General features: G+C 37.2%; 2 protein-coding genes across 3 annotated transcripts in view; one reads left to right on the forward strand and one right to left on the reverse strand.

Moving 5' to 3' along the window:
- Window positions 1-10910, reverse strand: part of LOC136876491 (E3 SUMO-protein ligase PIAS1) — a 69583-nt gene extending 58673 nt beyond the window's left edge. The window contains exons 1-2 of one of the 2 annotated variants that reach the window (XM_067150487.2): window positions 10805-10910; window positions 10557-10626 (exon numbers count right to left, since the gene is read on the reverse strand). The gene's annotated coding sequence lies outside the window, so the exon portion shown is untranslated. The remainder of the gene's footprint in view (window positions 1-10556; window positions 10627-10804) is intronic. The other variant, XM_067150488.2, reaches the window with a different exon arrangement.
- Window positions 10892-20527, forward strand: part of Npl4 (nuclear protein localization 4) — a 278312-nt gene continuing 268676 nt past the window's right edge. Inside the window, exons 1-3 of the mRNA XM_067150486.2 lie at window positions 10892-11028; window positions 11469-11549; window positions 11701-12065. Coding sequence (XP_067006587.1) covers window positions 10996-11028; window positions 11469-11549; window positions 11701-12065 — 479 coding nt within the window. The 5' untranslated portion in view covers window positions 10892-10995. The remainder of the gene's footprint in view (window positions 11029-11468; window positions 11550-11700; window positions 12066-20527) is intronic.

Below are 20527 nucleotides of genomic sequence, written 5' to 3' on the forward strand. Positions count from 1 at the left end.
CTGATTAATTCTCAGCATGTATATGGCTATTTCCATGAAATATTAGGACATGAAAATAATTTAGTGAGAGAAAATTATCCCCCAAAAATGAGTGAAGCTACACAAACGGTTTACAATGACACGTTTAATGATGTTATATCTAAAGATGAAATACAGCTTACAACAAGTAGGATTGCAGTGGACACCTCACCTGGACCTGATTACGTCATCGTTAGAGCTATTAAAGTGACATCGCTTCCGAGATAATTGCCACAGTAGCCACTCGTATGCTTCAGACAGGACAGGTACCACCATGTTTTAGAAAGGAAAGAATCGTTCTTATACACAAGGGAGGTGCCCCTGATGACATTGCAAACTGGAGACCAATCACAATATTTTCTGTTGTTAGGAGAGTAATTGAGCGAGCTCTTGATAAATGCCTGCGAGAATACGTTGCTTTTAATCCACAAAACAACAGGGATTTATATCTTCAGCCGGTACACATATCAATACTTCTACACTCGATTCGGTTTTAAATTCCGCGAAACAGAACAAAACTGATCTAACTGATTTTTCTAGACGTCAGAAAGGCGTTTGACAACATTGGGCACCTTCATTTACATGAGACCTTGAGGACATTAGGAATTCCTGAGAAATTAAAGGAACTAATAGTTAATCTCCAGACAGGCCTATAAAGGGGTGTTATGCAGGGCTCACCTCTTTCTCCCTGTCTCTACAATCTAGCGACAGATCATATTTTAAACGAACTAACTGAAGGCTCTCTCACAAGCCACTGTGGATTTTCTTTAGTACAACATCTTCCACCTTTAACAATCATGGGCTTCGCTGTTGACTTGGTTGTCATAGGAAATAGTCGAACAGCAGCACTTGAGCTCTCGAAAATAGTCACAAGGAGATTTCATGAAATAGGGCTTTATGTCAACCCAATGAAATCTACGGCAATCTGCATCGAACGCGGAAAGTTAATCAAAGACCCAGCTGAATTTAAGAGCTATGATATATCGAGTTTGCGACGTGGGGAAACAATCTGCTATCTGGGAGTTTTTTCAAATGAAATAATTTTTCAACCTACACAGGAGCTTAAAAAATTACAGAATAAAATGGAGAAATTGGTTTTTTCTCCACTATTACAGGCTGACCAGAAATTTAAAGTAATAAACACAGTTATATGCCCATCTCTCATACACCCATTCCAAACTATCAAGCCAGAGAAGATTCCGAAAAAGTTCCTTACTGATACAGACATACTAATTCGAAGTGCTCTTAAGGAAATTCTTCAAATACCTGCAGACATTCCTAATGGAATGGTCTACACTGAGAAAAAATATAAGGGGTTGGGACTCTTCTGCACCACTTGGGAAGCTCATCTTCAGCACATTAACATCTGTAAGGTACTATTAAGCTCAGGTGACGAATACATCCATGTTACAAGAAATCTGAAAGAAGAAATAACTCTCTCACTACAATCCCTCAATGTCCCTCCATCTGACAATTTGCTACATTCACATCTGGAAATAACAGATGCCAGGAAAGTGAGAAAAGTACTGAGAGAAAGGGCATTCAGTGAGTGGAGTAACTTGCAGCAGAAAGGAAGAAGTGTATGTTTGTACAATGAATATACTCCTGCCAACTCCTGGATTCGAGACCATCAAGGCTTGTCATTTAGTGAATGGCGTGGAGCAATTAAGATGACAGCAAACATTTCTGCAGTTAGATCGGTACCAGGAAGATCTCAAAACGATTCCCTTTGTAGGCGCTGCCTCAAGGAGATTGAAACTCTTGCACATGTTCTGGGATCTTGTCCTCATGGTGAACTTTTAAGGAATACGCGTCATCATAACATCCGCTCTTTAATTGCGGCAATGCTAAAAGATCATGGTTTCCAGGTATTTGAAGAGGTTCATGGCTTAGCGGACAACGGAAGTCACAGAAGGATTGACATCATTGCTTTCAAGAATGAGGATGAGAGGTTATTCTTCGACCCCACAATTCGCTTTGAAAGCCATAAGTCGCAGCCCTCAGATGTTAACCTAGAGAAAAGGAATATTTACTTACCAACAATTCCTTACTACAGGGAGAAATACCAGATAGAGGAAATCGACATAGTAGGTCTGATGATTGGAGCAAGGGGAACGATTCCCACTTTTGCCGCTAATTTCTGGAAACAGATGTCTCTGCCAGTTACAACGTTACGGGAGAGTGCCATCATAGCCTTAAGGGGCTCAATGATAATTCTAAGAAATCACTGTTACAATTAGGTTACCTTCAACATTTCTCAAGTACAGTATATCTATTTCTCTTCTAAAAATAAATGTAAAAGTATACTTTATCGCAAGGCAGCCTCTGCATGAGAGGAAGTATTTCATAAAATAAAATAAATTAAATTCAGATATTGTATGGCTGTAATATATTAAATATGGACAATATATACATTATTGTATTAATTAAAGCAAGTTATATAGAGATAATATTAAGATATCTGTAAAAGAGTAATATTCCTTCAGTTTTTCCTTAAAACATATAACCGATTTAGAGTTGTTTTTATAACAGGAGGCAACACATTATATTCCCTAAACATTGATGATTCTATGCCTTTCACTCCATACTTTACTGAATTAGAGTGAGAGGGATATATCCTTAATGATCCTCTAGTTTCATATCCATGAATTTCACTAAAATGGGAGAAGTTAACAGTAGAATGGGTTGATTTCCTGTCTAGCTTATACATAAAGACTGCTGATGAAAATGCAATTTGTTTATGGAATGGCAGAATATTTGACTCTGAAAAAACTTCATGTGACAGTTTGAGGAAGAGGAATCCATACATGATTTTGATGGCTCTTTTTTGTAGGATTTCCAAATTATTAATGTAATCTTTCCTACATCTTCCCCAAATAAAGCTTGTGTATGTTAGATGTGGGTGGATCATTGCATAATATATATACTTCAATTGTTGATGAGAAAAATTACTGTATCTTAATCTGTGCATTATTCCTATCAAAGGGGTAATTTTGCTGATTACATAATCAATATGGCTTTTCCAGGAAAGTGCTGAGTCTAATATTATACCAAGATACTTAGCTGAGTTGACTCGCTCTATTACTTGGTCTTTTAGGATAACAGTGTTAGCTGCTGTGATCTTATGGGCTGTTTTATGAAAGATTAAGTATTTTGTTTTAGTCACATTTATGATAATTTTTTTTTTCGATAAAGCCCAGTCCGATAACTTGTTCAAGTCACAATTTATATCTTCCATAATTTGCGTTTCACATAGTCCTTTGTAAGTTATTAAGAAATCATCGGCAAATACTTTGCATTTTTCCTTTAGCGTTAAAGATTGTATGTCATTAATATAAATCAAAAATAGAATAGGACCTAGTACTGAGCCCTGCGGTACTCCCGTTTTTGTTTGCTGCTTAGAACTTTTAGTATCATTAATCATCACATGTTGTGTTCGGTTTGATAAATAATTTTGGAACCATTTGTATGCTAAACCCCTAATTCCTGCCAATTTTAACTTGTTCAGAAGTATTTTGTGGTCAACCAGGTCAAATGCTTTTTTAAGATCTATAAGTAGCCCTGCTGCTAATTTATGAACATCTATTACTGTATCAAATACAGCATTATCAGTTCGCTTATTTGGGAGAAACCCATATTGATTATTGGAAAAGTAATTAGTTTTACACATAAAATTTACAAATCTAATTTTTACTACCATTTATATGAGTTTTCCAATTGCAGATAATATACTAATTGGCCTGTAATTGGATGGATCTGTGTTATCTCCTGATTTAAAGATAGGTACAATTCTGGCACATTTGAGTAATTGGGGTATTTCTCCACTGAGAACTGAACGGTTAATAATTTCCACAATATATGGCACTAAACTTTTTTTTTTGCTAGTTGCTTTACGTCGCACCTACTATCTCCCGAATACTGGATACTGGCTGCACTTAAGCGACTGCAGCTATCGAGTGTTGTTTATAAGTTTCATTTCCGTATTGATAGATATTTGTATTGATAAGGTGGAGACTCATATATATATTGTTTTTTGTAAAGTAAATGCAGCTATCGAGCCCGGTGCACTAAACTTTCAACACAGGTTTTTAACATGACATTGATTATTTTATCTTCTGTTAAATTATTTTTATTTTTTAGAGAAGTGATCATTTTGAGCACTTCACATTCATCAGTTGGAGACATGAAAATACTATTAGTTTGACTTTCAGCTGTTGTGCTGCCATGAACTTGTTCATCTTCAGGAAGACCTTTTCTTATATTTTCAGCTACATTAACATATAGTTCATTTAGATTATTGCATTGCATATGTCCTCTGCGCTTGTAATGCTAACATCATTTACCACCAGATGGCTAATTTCATGTTTATGTCCAAGCTTCCTATTTAACACTTCATTGACTACATACCATGTTTCTTTTTGGTTTTTGCAATTCTGTAATCTGTGTTCATAATACCTTGTTTTGTAACTCTCTTTTCAATTTGGTTATTTCATTACTGATTGTTTTGTATTCTTCAATTACTTATGCAGAGGGTTTTTTTTTTTACTTTAGTTTTTGAAAACAGTGAGTCTTTGATGTGAATCAGTGTTAGTAATTCTTGGGTAACCCAAGGTTTTAGGGGAATATCTTTCGGGTTCTTTCTTTTTATTGAAATTGAGCTGGTTTCAATTCCTGTTCTAATATACTCAATAAATTTATTATAAGTGTGTATATCCATTTCCTCACAGTTAAATTTATTTTGTAGGATATACTGATTTAATTTGTTGTAATTCACAAATTGCTTACCACTATCTTTGATTATTGGTACTACTGGAACTGATTTTTCACTAGAACATTCACATACCAGTAGGTAGCGATCACTTAAGTTATTTGTTATATTGAATACATGACATTTTTTACTACTATTTGTGACAAGTATGTGATCAATTAATGTGGAGGTTGTTTTTGTTACTCTAGTTGGGTATTTGTTATTACATGTTATATAGCCGTAAGTTGTTGTTAAGTTGTCATACAAAGTTCTGTTTCTGGAGGTTGAAAGCAAGTCTATATTTGTATCTCCAAGTATTATTGAAGTATGCCCTGAACTACTATTTAGGATATTTTCTAGATCAAACATAAAACTTGGCGAGTTACTTTCCTGTGGGTTATAGATGGTAATGATTTCATATCTTTGATTTCCTTTTGTAATCATGACTTGCAGTATGCTATGAGATTTATTTATTTCATTTATGACATTGCTTTTCCATTTGTTTGAAACATTGGACATTCTGGGCTGGGAAGACTCAGGAGTGAACAGACGAGCAGCTCAACTCAGCAGTCTGTTCCGAGCTGTCAGTGGAGAGATGGTGTGCAATGATGTTAGTAGATGAATAAGCCTGAGTAGAGCTTTTAAAAGTAGGAAAGGAGATAAAGTTGGAATTCAAGAGGACAAACTGGGGCAAATATTGAAGTATAGGACAAGGAATAAGGATTTGGAATCATTAATCAAGGGAAATGTTTGATAAATCTCCACATTCTTTGAAAACATTTAAGAAAAGGCTAGGTAAACAACTGATATGGAATCTGCCATCTGCATAAAATGAATTTCATTATAAAGCCCATATTGCCGTATGTATACTTGAGAGGTATGGTCAAATGTTCCATCTTTACAATACTTTTTTTTTAAGTTTAATTATTTAAATAACATTTAAAAAATAACGAAACATGTTTCATCTATCTTGTAGACATTTTCAGCCAAAAAGTTTTAAGATTAAGAACAAAGGAAAAGGAGAAAAACATATTAAAAATAATTCGGACTACCAAATGCATCAGTTCAAATGTTGAAGAACACATGGCCTCCACAGTTCACCTCCGGTCAACCATAAACATCTATACATGCTGAGCTAGCCATTCTTGGGTAGGCAGGAACGTAAGTAATCAGATGTGCCACAATATATATTTTTATTTCATTCTTTTGTATTACAAGATGCTTCAAAAACTTGCCTTCTTTTAATGTTAATAACCGGGCGAGTTGGCCGTGCGCGTAGAGGCGTGCGGCTGTGAGCTTGCATCCGGGAGATAGTAGGTTCGAATCCCACTATCGGCAGCCCTGAAGATGGTTTTCCGTGGTTTCCCATTTTCACACCAGGCAAATGCTGGGGCTGTACCTTAATTAAGGCCACGGCCGCTTCCTTCCAACTCCTAGGCCTTTCCTATCCCATCGTCGCCATAAGACCTATCTGTGTCGGTGCGACGTAAAGCCCCTAGCAAAAAAAAAAAAAAAAAAAAAAAAAATTAATGTTAATAATAGCCGTCATTCTCGTTCTAGGGCACTCTACTGCACATTCCACTTATGAAATCACGATCAGATATTCCACTTACTTTTTTTATCAAGAATTGTTAACATCATCACGCCAACAAGACAAACTTAAGATCATTTTACTGGAACCCCCACTCATGTTTAACATACCGGTACGTTTAACAATTATCTTAATTCCACTGGAACTAAACATTGTGCTCCATATCACCAAGTTTCTATTGATGCATTGGCAAACTGTACGTCAACACAGCATCATCACGATAAGGACTCTATTACCAATTTTACTGAACCATCTTATGTGTTCAATATTTAAATTTTCACTTTTAACAGTATTCAAGTGTTGTGCTCAGAACATTCCAGCATATTCTTCAAAATTTTAACTGACGCATTTGGTTGTCCGAATTATTTTTAATATGTCCTCGTCCTTTGTTCTTAATCTTGAAACTTTTCGGCTGATGATGTCTACGAGATAGATGAAACATGTTATTTTTTAAATGTTATTTAAATAATTAATTTAGTATTGTAAAGGTGGAACATTTGACCATACCTTTTAAGTATCTGCCACCTGGGTGAAAGCACTAATTGCAGATGATTGATTGGCCAAAATGGACAAATGCCAACTATGAACAGACACATAATTATTATTCTACTCAGATATATATTGACATATTTTGCATCAGAAATATCACTAAATGAACTCAATAATTTTGTGGCTAGTGGATGTCTGGACATCAGAAGGGTTTCAACCCAGAGGCCATTAAAAGAACACTGCCACTGAAAGAAACAGAGTAGGATGAAAGAAATTGTAGGCATGTGTGCTTCAAGACTGCTATTGACAGAAACCAATAGAAGATGGTCATTTTAAAAATTTATTAGGCAAGCAAGGTTTTGTTTTGGTTTGCTCAGCATGGGTTTGTACAGAAAGGCTCCACCATGTCCAATATGGCAGTGTAAATCAATTTCATTTCAGAATCTCTGGATAAGAGGCTACAAGTGGATGTTGTGTATTATCCTCAAAACTTTCTGTGATACTTCGGCTTCCTAGTGCTGAATTGGTACACCTCAGTTATCTTCGAGATTCATATTGGCAACCTTTGACACAAAAACTATGAATCGATTATGCATCGCCATGAGACATCTGGCGGTATAATTGCAACACTTTACGTACTGTTGTTGTGCACACAGCAAAGCCAAAATATAGGTTAGGATTGAACACGAGTGAGGAAAATATTACGGGAGACATGTCAGCAGCTAAATTATGACGACTGACCATCGAGGCACAGATTGGGAGAGGCATTGCAGAAAGGTGAAAGAACTGAAAGAGGAATACTCGAGGCACGACGGTGTCGTGGAAATAGCCGTGGACGAGATTATAATCAATAGTACTGCAGATAGCAGTGACAATTGTGAAAGTGATATTTCTGATAATACGTGCTAGGAACAAGATTCGCATCGAGAAATGTTATATAATGTGTGTGACACAGTTGTTGGCTTCTTCTTCTGATTCTTTTATGACCACATAGGATCACTTTAGTCAGTCCGTCGTTCAGGTCTCTTTGAAGGGATTGCTCGGGCTTTGCGGTCCTCCCAGTACTTCTGGCTTAACATAATAAAGGTTTAGAAAATTCATACTGATCGATCATACTATCGATTCAATTCAGATTTCATTTCCATTCAGCTGGCAGTATTACTGGAACCGGGGTAGCTCCCTCCTTATTCCTCACCCCCGTAAAACAAAGTAGGCCTATCACTAAAAGTTTCACGGATAATACACAGACTTCTCCAAAGCCTTTGATTCAGTTCAACGTGATGTTCTACTCATCAAATTGTCAGCATACGGGATAGGAGATAGTGCTTTGGAGTGGATAAGAAGCTATCTCACTAACAGGGTTTGCATAGTACAATCTAATGGTATTATGCCTAAGCCGTACCACCCAACTTGTGGTGTTCCCCAAGGCTCTTTACTGGGCCCTCCATTCTTTGTCATGTTCATAAATGATATAACAACATTTATATAACAAAGTAATTGTCTTCTCTATGCTGATGATCTAAATATATTTAAGGTGATAATTAGTGAGTTGGACTGTAAGTTGCCAGTCTGACTTAAACCTCCAAAGTAACTGGTGTAAAAAGTGGCTACTTGGTTTGAATAGGCCTACTTCAAAATGCAATGCAATTACATTTTCACATAAGTTGTAACCAGTAAATTACCCTTACCATCTATGCAACTTTCAAATAGCTCGTGTGAATGAAATAAATGATCTTGATGTGACACTTTCAAACTGTTACGGTCTTTCCTTCGAGAAACATTTAGATAAGATTTCTAGGAAAGGGTTTTAATTACTTGGCTTTTGGAATAGAAACTGCACCGAATTTGTTTCTCCTAGAACTCTAATAACTTTGTTTTGCACTCTAATCGGCCCATCGTTAGAATAATGTTGCGAGGTGTGGCTCCCTTCTCAACAATATTTAATACAAAACCTGGAAAGAGTTCTAATAAGGCTTATGAAATTGATCAGCTACAAAGGTTTGGGCATTTCTCTCTCTTCGTCCCATTACGATTCTTTTTGTGAGACTATGCGTATTATCTGCGCACTTTTTAGTGATAGATTTTTGTACTCGTTGGAGAAGTAAGAAGGGTTCCGTTAATACTGCCAACTGAATGGAAATGAAATCTGAATTGAATCGATAATATGATCGATCGATATGAATTTTATAAACCTTTATTATTTTAAGCAAACAACTGTGTCACACACACAATATTTAATACTATATAACATTTCCCATTGCGAAACGTGTTCCTATCATGAATTCTATAGTTTGGCTTTGCTGTGTAAACAACAACAGTACGAGTACTTAAAGTGTACGCCAGATGGCGCACAGCGATGATAAGCGATTCTTAGTTTGTGTTTCAAAGGTTGCCAATACGAATCTCGAAGATAACCGAAGTCGACCACTTCAGCACTAGGGTGTAAATCTATCACTAAAAAGTGCGCAGATAATATGAGGACATTTCACTCGCACTGCAGATCTGCCAATGTCCTCTTACTTTATAAGTGAGTGACTAATAGAGTGGATTGCTCAACATTATTGAGTTGATACCATTACATGTTTCTCATCGCAATACTAGGCAAAGATATAGGCTACTTTCCATCTACCTAAAGTGAGAACTGTGGCTCAGCCAAACTCATGGCTGCTGAGGTCACTAAATTCACTTAATGAGGTGAATGAACCAGTAGACCTTTTTCACTCACCCCCATCTAAAATTAGACATACCCTAACGACCTCATGAAAGTAAGGTAGCGGTACTCTCTGTAAAATATATAAATATGAGTATGTAAATATCTCTAGATGTAGTTTAATCCTGACAATTATTTAAGGAGATTCATTTTTATTTTATTTATTATTTATTTATTTAAGGTGTTGTAAATATATATAAATGTCTCTAGGTTTAGTTTAAATTTGGTCACTATTTTAGGAAATTTTATTTATTTAAGGTGTATTTGTTGTGTATACTGTTTTATTGAATCATCTATAATTGGGCAAATAACCTGTTGATGATAAATCTTATCTATCTATGTTTGTAAGACAAAACCGCGTCTAATACCACAGTTTATTAAAATCCCTCTGAATTCTATGGCACATGCATTTAACACAATAAATGATAAATATTATAATGCAACTTAATTAAATCTATCTAAAGTAAGAAACCACAATCGGTGATCAGACTTATCTATAAAGTCGAACCAAGGTTGTATTACCAATATATATGAGAACTGCCATACGTTGGAACCGTGTGGATTGTTATGATTAAGCCTAAATCAGAGCTTAAAATCGGCCTAATAAGATAAATAAATATAAATCTGCAATACACTTCAAAGCAGAAAACATCAACTTCTACTCTTTTGAAGGCTTCGCACCTCAACAGATTAAGCATGGGTAGCCTATAATAATGATATTGTCTGTAAAATTTATGACACGGTATTTCCGGCCGTCGTAAAGATAATATTAAAATAGTGAAAAACAATCTACCAGTACAAAATGTTTTCACACTATCTCTTGGCAAATATTTAATTATCTATTGGCTATTAAATACATCGGTGCGATACTCCCCACCGGGTCGTGAGCATCAACTTTCAAACATTGCGGTTAGGTATTACTCTATACCACTGCCCTGCCAGTGTCAGAAACCAATAGTTGTCGGACTGACTTGGAACTAAATAACAAAATATGGCACTACCTTATACTGGGATTAGCTGCTCCTGCTTATACTCCCGGGCCTTAACATGTATGACAGGACTGACAGCAAACTAGAAGAAAACGACAATGGTAGTAAGGATATGATAGCTTCACGTACAAAAGCAAAATTCTGGTTGACACGATATAGTATGCATGTAAAAAATACTTTAACACATTTCTTAAATTATCTAAGGAAATCCATCACCTAGGAAAATACCAGTAAAATAAAAAAATTGAGAGGTTACGTACATATTTACACACATAACACAAAACGCCGCCGAAATTCAGTCCGAACCTGAGCGGAAGTAAATCCAAAAACAAATGTGAATCTGACTTTTACTACTGACATCTATAAGCTGTCGCATTTCCGTTGAAGTTGTGTTGCAGAAACAGTAGAGCGGTGGCAACAGCTGATTCGAAAACCATTGGACGAGAGCGGAATGAACTCCAAAATGTCAAAACATAAGACTATTGTAAGCAAATTTTAATATGGAATAAATTAATGAAATTGAGATGATTTTTGTATTGTATTCAGAAATTTTTGCACGGATAGTGCCAGTATTTCAAGTAATGATTCCCCTCGAACCAAACAAAGCGTCAAGTGCATTGTTGCTTCGTCACTGTGCCCTTTTCAATAAAATTAACTGTAGTGGTCCTTTTCTAATTCGTTATGCTATAAAAATTAGTTATTTTCCCGTTGGTTAGAAATGAAAGCCCTTGGCCCCTTTATTCCCCTCTTCACATGCTCTATAATCCCGTGGTCATACCTAACCTTAATGTTAGGGATAAACAAATGCATTTTAACAATACTGATTCAGAATTGTATTTTTCTTACATGACTTACATTGGGTATTGCTTTTTTATAATGTCCTTTGTTGTAATGCATTGGAATAAGTATGATTTTTGTCTTTAGACATTGAGAGTCCAATCGTCAGAAGGTACGAAGAGAATTGATGTTGAACCATCTGACTCAATCTTACAGCTTTTTGAGAAGGTATGCTTTTCATTTTTTGTTGCTATATTGTCGTAATTCAGAAACCTTTTCAGAGTTTTCATGTGTGGAAATGGGTCTGATTCTTACTGTTATAAAATTGATTATGTATGAAGTAGGCCTTTATGATTTAAACGTTGTTTTCTTGTTTTAGGTACACGATAAATTTGAACTCAGTGGATTTGCCTTTGCTTTGTATCGGGAGCGAGGTCGTAAGGATGAGTTAGTGTCATCTCGCAGCAGAACAGTTCGTAGCTGTGGCCTCCGTCATGGAGACATGCTCTACATGACACCTTTGAATGGAGCTTTGCTTTGGGCCCAAGATCCAAAGCCTGGTACAAGTAGTGGTGGAACTAAAGTGAATAACACTCCGTTTGGTGAGCCGGCTGAGAGTACAGAGTCAGTTTTGTCTAGTTCTCAGACAACGCCAAAGGCATCCGTCAGCCTGGAGGAAGATGATGTGGACCTTCAGTTATGGAAGTTGGATGGAAAAGTGCAGCGAAAGAGGGATGAAAAGCTGTAAGTAGCCTATTTATAGGCCTATCTGTACATTCAGTAAGGTACTTCATTATTATGTTTCATATCTTTAAAGCATACAGTTTTTGTTGGTCCCATTTTCTTTTAGAAAGTGTATTCTTTCTTTCTCCTGGAAAGTATAATCAATCTAATTGTTTTCTTTATTATTGACTGTTTTGAGATTCCATGAATTTGCATTACATGTATGTTAATGATTAATATTATAGCCTATGCCATAAGGGTATATTTCTTGCAACATTTTCAGATGATGTCTTATGGCAAATTGTTTTGCTCTCAATTTAGTCTTCTCAAACAGAAATACTTTTCTGAATGATTATTCCTCTGGACTTGTTGATTTCTTGTGTTCATAGTCACGCTGAGCTTTAATGAAGCTTTTTAATCTACAACTTCTCTTTGTTCCCCTAAGCTTCTACTCTTCTGTATATTTAAATATTTAATATAAACAAGCTAACAAACACACCATATTGTGCAACAGCCCTAAAGTGCCTAGGCAAACCAAGTGACCACTGTTCAGCCCGAAGGCTTGCAAATTATGAGATGTCGTATGGTTGGCATGACGATGCCTCCCGCTGTTACTTATTTATGGCTGTCTAGACTGGGGCTGCACCCTCATCATCAGATAGCTCCTCAATTGTAATCACATAGGCTGAGCGGATATCAAATCAGCCCTCAGATCCAGGGATAATTCCGTGACTTGGCTGAGAATCGAATTAGGAGCGTCTGGGTAAGAAGCAGGAATGCTATCCCTACACCATGGTGTCAGCTTCTAATAACGAGAATGTAACAGATATCTGGTCAGTCTAAAACAATGTAGCCTATAATGTAAACAGATAAATAATAATAATGTTGTTGTTGTTTGAGTCATCAGTCCATAGACTGGTTTGATGCAGCTTTTCATACCGCCCTATCCTATGCTAACTTTTCATTTCTACGTAACTATTGCATCCTACATCTGCTCTAATCTGCTTGTCATACTCATACCTTGGTCTACTACTACCACCGTTCTTACCGCCTACACTTCCCTCAAAAACTAACTGCACAAGTCCTGGGTGTCTTAAGATGTGTCCTATCATTCTAGCTCCTCTTCTCCTCAAATTTAGCCAAACATCTCCTCTCACCAGTTTAATTCATTCTCTCTTCATTAGTGATTCGAACTATTCACCTCACCTTCAGCATTCTTCTGTAACACCACATTTCAAAAGCTTCTATTCTTTCCAAGCTAGTTATCGTCCATGTTTCACTTCCATACAATGCCACGCTCCAGATGAAAGTCTTCAAAAACATCTTTCTAATTCCTATATCAGTGTTTGAAGTGAGCAAATTTATTTTCTTAAGAAAGCTCTTCCTTGCTTGTGCTAGCCTGAATTTTATGTCCTCCTTACTTCTGACATCATTAGTTATAATCTAATATTACCTACATCACAAGCCTTCATTCTACTGCACTCCATTACTTTTGTTTTGGACTTTTTATTTTCATCTTGTACTCCTTACCCAAGACTTCGTCTATAGGCTACCATTCAGCAATTTCTCAAGATCTTCTGCAGTCTCAAATAAAATATCATCGGCAAAATCTCAAGGTTTTGATTTCCTTTCCCTGGATTGTGATTCCCTTTCCAAATTCCTCTTTCATTTCCCTTCAGATCAAATCAGTCAATACTGATCTGCATTTAGGGAAGTTGCCCAGGTGGTAGATTCCCTATCTGTTGTTTATCTAGCCTTTTCTTAAATGATTTCAAAGAAATTGGAAATTTATTGAACATCTCCTTTGGTAAGTTATTCCAATCCCTAACTCCCCTTCCTATAAATGAATATTTGCCCCAATTTGTCCTCTTGAATTCCAACTTCATCTTCATATTGTGATCTTTCCTACTTTTAAAGACGCCACTCAAACTTATTTGTCTACTAATGTCGTACCTTGCCATTTGTCCGCTGACAGCTCAGAACATACCACTTAATTGAAATAACAACAATAAGTTTTCAATCAAATATCATCAATATGGATAAAAAATGATATCATATGTAGCATACCACATAGTCGAGCAGCTCGTCGTCTTTGTCCCAGTTCTTCCCAGCACAAACTTTACAACATTTTTGTAACGCTACTCTTTTGTTGGAAATCACCCAGAAAAAATCGAGCTGCTTTTCTTTGGATTTTCTCCAGTTCTTGAATCAAGTAATCCTGGTGAGGGTCCCATATACTGGAACCATACTCTAGTTGGGGTCTTACCAGAGACTTACATTCTCTCTCCTTTGCATCCTTACTACAACCCCTAAACACCCTCATAACCATGTGTAGAGATCTGTACCCTTTATTTACAATCCCATTTATGTGATTACCCCAATGAAGATCTTTCCTTATATTAACAGCTAGATACTTAGTGGCTGAGACGGTTAAAGCGCTGGCCTTCTGACCCCAACTTGGCAGGTTCGATCCTGGCTCAGTCCGGTGGTATTTGAAGGTGCTCAAATACGACAGCCTCGTGTCGGTAGATTTACTGGCACGTAAAAGAACTCCTGCGCAGCACCTCGGCGTCTCCGAAGACCGTAAAAGTAGTTAGTGGGACATTAAGCAAATAACATTATTATTATTATTATTATTATTATTATTATTATTATTATTATTATTATTATTATTATTATTAGAATGATCCACAAAAGGAACTTTCACCCCATCAACGCAGTAATTAAAACTGAGAGGACTTTTCTTATTTGTGAAACTCACAACCTGACTTTTAACCCTGTTTATCATCGTAACATTGCCTGCTGTCTATCTCACAACATTATCGAGGTCGTGTTGCCGTTGCTCACAATCTTGTAACTTATTTATTACTCTATATAGAATTACATCATCTGCAAAAAGCATTACCTCTGATTCCACTTTTTTACTCATATCATTTTTATATATAAGAAAATATAAAGGTCCAGTAATACTGTCTTGAGGAATTCCCCTCTTAATTATTACAGGGTCAGATAAAGCTTCGCCTACGCTAATTCTCTGAGATCTATTTTCTAGAAATATAGCAAACCATACGGTCACTCTTTTGTCGAGTCCAATTGCACTAATTTTTGCCAGTAGTCTCCCATGATCCACCCCTGTTACTGCCTGTTCTATGTAAACATTGAAAAGGAGTGGGGACAGACTGCAGCCTTGCCTCACCCCTTTCTGGATTGCTGCTTCTTTTTCAAAGCCCTCGATTCTTATCACTGCAGACTGATTTTTATACAGATTGTAGATAAATCTTCATTCTCAGTATCTGATACCAATCACCTTCAGAATCTTAAATAGCTTGGTCCAATCAACATTATCGAATGCCTTTGTTAGGTCTACGAATGCCATGACGTGGCCTTGTCCTTCTTAATTCGATGCTCTAAGATAAGACGTAAAGTCAGGATTGCTTCACGTGTTCCTACATTTCTTCTGAAACCAAATTGATCTTCTCCCAACTTAGCTTCAACTTGTCTATCCATTCTTCTGTAAATAATATGTGTTAACATTTTGCAGGCATGAGATACTAAACTAATGGTGCGATAGTTTTCACACTTGTCAGCACCATTTTTCTTGGGAATAGGTATAACAACATTCTGCCAAAAATCGGATGGCACTTCTGTCTCGTACATCTTGCACACTAGGTGGAATAACCTTGTGATGCTGGTTTCTCCTAAGACAGTCAATAACTCAGAGGGAATGTCATCAATTCCAGTTGCCTTGTTCCTATTTAGGTCTCTCATAGCTCTGTCAAACACTGACCTTAAATTGCGTCTCCACCGGGCGAGTTGGCCGTGCGCGTAGAGGCGCGCGGCTGTGAGCTTGCATCCGGGAGATAGTAGGTTCGAATCCCACTATCGGCAGCCCTGAAAATGGTTTTCCGTGGTTTCCCATTTTCACACCAGGCAAATGCTGGGGCTGTACCTTAATTAAGGCCACGGCCGCTTCCTTCCAACTCCTAGGCCTTTCCTATCCCATCGTCGCCATAAGACCTATCTGTGTCGGTGCGACGTAAAGCCCCTAGCAAAAAAAAAAAAAAAAAAAAAAAAAAAAAAAAAAAAATTGCGTCTCCAATTTCATCAGCATCAACAGCCTCTTCTTATTCTAGAATCAAATCACCTAAATCTTTTCCTTGATACAACTGTTGGATATCGTCAGCTTACTTCTAAAACCTCGTAAGTCATTTTTAGCAAACTTTTTAGGAGATGGAAAAAATGTTATAAATTTCACAGAAATTGCTCAACCGTTGTAATTTTTGAGTTTCCGCATTATTTAGCGTTAGTATCGCTGTTGAAAAGCATAAATAAGCATTTCAAGTAAGTCTTCATATATCCGGTAGACTTACGTGGTTTTAAGAAATAAAATTCTAACCTTATCTGGACATACGAGGTTTTAAGGTTTGATTTTCGTAACATGATTAGTGTTATTAAACTAGTTTTAATGTGGATCGGCTTATGGAAATCACATGCATAAACACAAGGAAGTAAATATTCAAGTTACTTGAAAATGCTATGAACTTTTTTCCAGAGTTCTTGTGTGTGGTAACAAGTAGAAGAACAATTCTTACAATGACGAACTTAGAACTGTTGTCTGCGTACAGCTCTGAATGTTAAATAATGTTAAGTATCTTAGAATTGTTATCAACGTAAAACTTTGAATAATATAATTTAAACATTTCAGGTGTTATCTAAAAAATTTCGTCTTCGCTCAAGAATTATCCTTTTTAACCAAGAATTTTAGCCCCTATTATTCAAGAATTTGGGCTGTCTCTAATCATATTGCAGGTTATCATAAAAAGTATGGTAATCTTGAGGTATCAGCTGTTTCAGTTGCTGGAGATCCAGATATTTGTCCTTCTTTATTTTTAAAGGTGCACCGTAAAGATTTTTCACTGTCTCCAATGAGTAACTTCCACTGCTCTTTCCTTGTATTCGAGGAAGTTCTTCTCAGGCACCTGAAAATAATAGCAGAAATTTACAGTGGGAAAAATCTGAAACACACGTAAAATAATAATATTTCACCATGAATGAAACGCACCTTTGAAATCCGTCTTGATCCTTACTTTCAAGTCTGGGTGGTAGCGGATGCATCAGAGGTCAGTAACTGTAGGATCCCCTTTTTTGTGGCCTGGTCGGATGGAACCTATCTTCACGCAACTTTAATCCTTAAAGAAGGAATGTGTCAAGTAAGTAACGTTGTATGGTTTGGGTTTCAATCTTGCAGACTTACATGCTGACAGCTATTCCGCAGGCACGTAGACTTCTTTATGCCTGTTTTCTTTTTTATTGTAGAGTGCATTGAATCACACTCCATTTGTGTATGTCCTTTAGCAAGAAACTTCTGAGTGATGGTGATGTTCTTTTCTTTAGCTAATAACAGAAATGCATTTGCCAGTATACTATTTCTGTTTTGGTAGCCACAGCCATCGCTGTAAAATATGATCTCATCTCCTGATTCATAAGCAACATTTTTCAGTATGAAGTCACACATGATGCTCGCAAAGTCATTTGGAGTTAGTCCTCCTTCACCTTCATGCCATAAGTAGCAGTATCCTTCTTGAGTCTTGAGATCGTACACCGTTATGTCCTTTGAGCTTCATTTTGTAATAGATGGCTGATGCTTGTAGATACGGGCAGAGTAAAACAGACTGCAAATCCACAGTGAACACATGCTTTGCATTGTCCTTATCGAAGGCCTTTTCCTCTTTGGCCGATTCCTTTTCGAGCTTGTGTGTTATATAGTCCTTTTCTGACACATTTCCTGCTTCGTAGCTACAGCACATATCACATCTGTCTTTCTTGGGACAAAAGAGACCTAGATTCATTTCATCAAATACCTCATGAAGTATCTTTATTGACAAAGCTTGAACATTCAGCCTTTCACAGTAAAGCTGATATTCTCTATGCAGGGCAGCTTTTGAAGTCCATATGGGTTCAAGGTATTTTTTTTATGAAGTTGCTCAGCAGTAGTGTGATTCTAACATCGGAATCTCGTTGAAGAACGCAACCAAATGAGCTTTGTGTTCTGCGCTCTCACTTTTGTTCTTCATACGATGTTCTGGTCCTATTCTTCTCGGACGTACCAGGGGTTCCTTAACCAAATCATGTTCGTCCCCATTTCTATCACCTTCTTCAGTTCGGTGTTCTTTCACCCAGTTATGCACTGACCATTCGCCAATACACAGGGTATTTAGAAACAGTTTTTTACATACCCTTTTCCTGACCCCATTTTGTTTTAGATGGAAGTAGAAGTTGTTTGATCTTCGAGGATCATCATTCTTCTGATGTTTCTTGTCCTTCGGAGCCTGTACATCTACAAGGCATCTTACCATCCCCTTCTTTTCTTTCCACGAGCAATCTTTCCAGAACTCGTCGAAGATCTGCTTTCTGTCACCTACCATGAAACTCCTGCAATGTACATTGGGTGACTTTGTACTCAAAATACAATTGCAGTGTGGTTTCATTTCCCTAGGCGGTCTTTCCACGTCGTATTTCCAGCTCCCGTCCATGGATTTCCATGTTCCCTTGTATGAATTCCCATACATTCTATTAGTTTTATTTGCCACAGATGTCCATTCAGGGTCCTTTGATGATCTTTTCTTTTTTCTTCCACGGCGTGCACTGTTCCCATTATTGTATACACTGACATCTTCATGGGTTTCATTTGGGGGTTTTGAGGTATTCACAGGGCTAAACGTTTGGTCCAGTTCCGTTAATGTGGTTTGTACTCGTATTTTCTTCCCTTCTTTGAGCCTCAACTACATCTTCAGGGCATCGTATTCCTTCAGCTCTATTTCCTGTAGGAGGAGAACCAGAAATTGGAAGGGTTTGGTCTGATGTTTCTTTACCGGCATTTGCAGTGCTGTTGTTTTCCTCTGCAGACTCATTTATGGCTTGAAGACAACCAATATTATCAACCACAAACTATCCCAAAGATATCACACTGTTTTGAACAACATCGAAATCCATATACAATTCGCTTGCCTGAGTTTGTGAATACAATTCTTTTTCATCAGTGTCGTAAGAAACTGTCTTTTCTTCACAGTCGGGGTCATATTCTTCATAGCCCTTCCTGTCATCTGTTTCTTTTACGCAATTCGCATGTGCAGTTCTTGCACATTCCACATCAATACCCAACATTCCCAGCATTCTCATACTTCTCCAACTCATTTTCTCTGAAATGAAAAGACAACGAAGGAATGTTTACCACCGACTCAAAGAAAATTACCCGTACGAGAGTGCCTAGAGAACACCGCTGATTTATGAAAGATATGTTAAATTATTTCTTTGACCATCTGACTGCTTTACAATTTTCCCACGGGCACCTTAGTTATAGATAGGTACTTACCGTATACGTGGAAATGCAGGTGGCGAACGACAGCTCACATTCACAAAATAATCACTGACATTACATAGCTTTTCTAGCAATAGGCACTAATAGCAACTCATCAATTAATACTTCGCGTGTATTGTAACACCACACTAATTTTAGCACGGTACTATTTGAGTTGATTCAACAATCGTTTACCTACCATTCCTGCGAGTACAACAGAGGTCAACTGTTGTTAATTCATTGTTAGAAGTGGCGGACAAACAGGCAGCTCTATTAAGAGCAGAGTTACGTGGTCTTAGGTAAACTTCATGCCATTGCCTGAGATATAAAAATACGTATGTCACACCAGGAGACTTACAAGGTTTCATAGTAACATTCTAAGGTCGAGAATGATACGAGGTTTAATTTATTTTAAATAACTCTTTAAAAATCCAAGAAAGATTTACGAGGTTTTATCCAGCAGAAAGAGCGAGCATAAATCCATATAATGCACTTCAAACCTAAAAATCATGAAAAATCGGACTTACGAGGTTTTTAGAAGTAACCCGACGATATGTTCCTGCCATCTCTGTCCACTTCATTCTTTAATCGCCTGTATTCTTTTCTGCCCTCTTCATTTCTAGCATTCTTGTATTTTCGTTTTTCATCAATCAGGTGTAGTATCTCCTGAGTTATCCACTGATTCTTAATTAATCTTTTCTTCCTTCCTAACATTTCTTCAGCAGCCGTACTGACTTCATTTTTCATGACTATCCACTCTTCCTTTCTTGTGTTACCTTCAGCCTTTTCATTTAGTCTTTGTGCAACATGTTCCTTGAAACAATCCCTCACACTCTTTTCTTTCAACTTGTCTAGATCCCATCTCCTTACATTCCTTCCTTTCTTTAATTTCTTCAACTTCAGATGGCATTGGAGAGATATATGTCATCTATGACGTCACATACTCCATCATCTCAAGTGTGGACTAAGCTTTGACGGATTTCGGGTATCCCAGGATCGTCTCCTGTACCGGGAATCTCCATTGCAGGCAGTATCGCCACTGACCCTCTTGCGATAGTGAACCATCTAGCTAGTCATTTCGCGGATGTATCTGGCTCCGGGAATTACCATCCTGATTTCCTCGCTC

The sequence above is a fragment of the Anabrus simplex genome, chromosome 6 (genome assembly GCF_040414725.1).
Source record: "Anabrus simplex isolate iqAnaSimp1 chromosome 6, ASM4041472v1, whole genome shotgun sequence".
Taxonomy (NCBI): domain Eukaryota; kingdom Metazoa; phylum Arthropoda; class Insecta; order Orthoptera; family Tettigoniidae; genus Anabrus; species Anabrus simplex.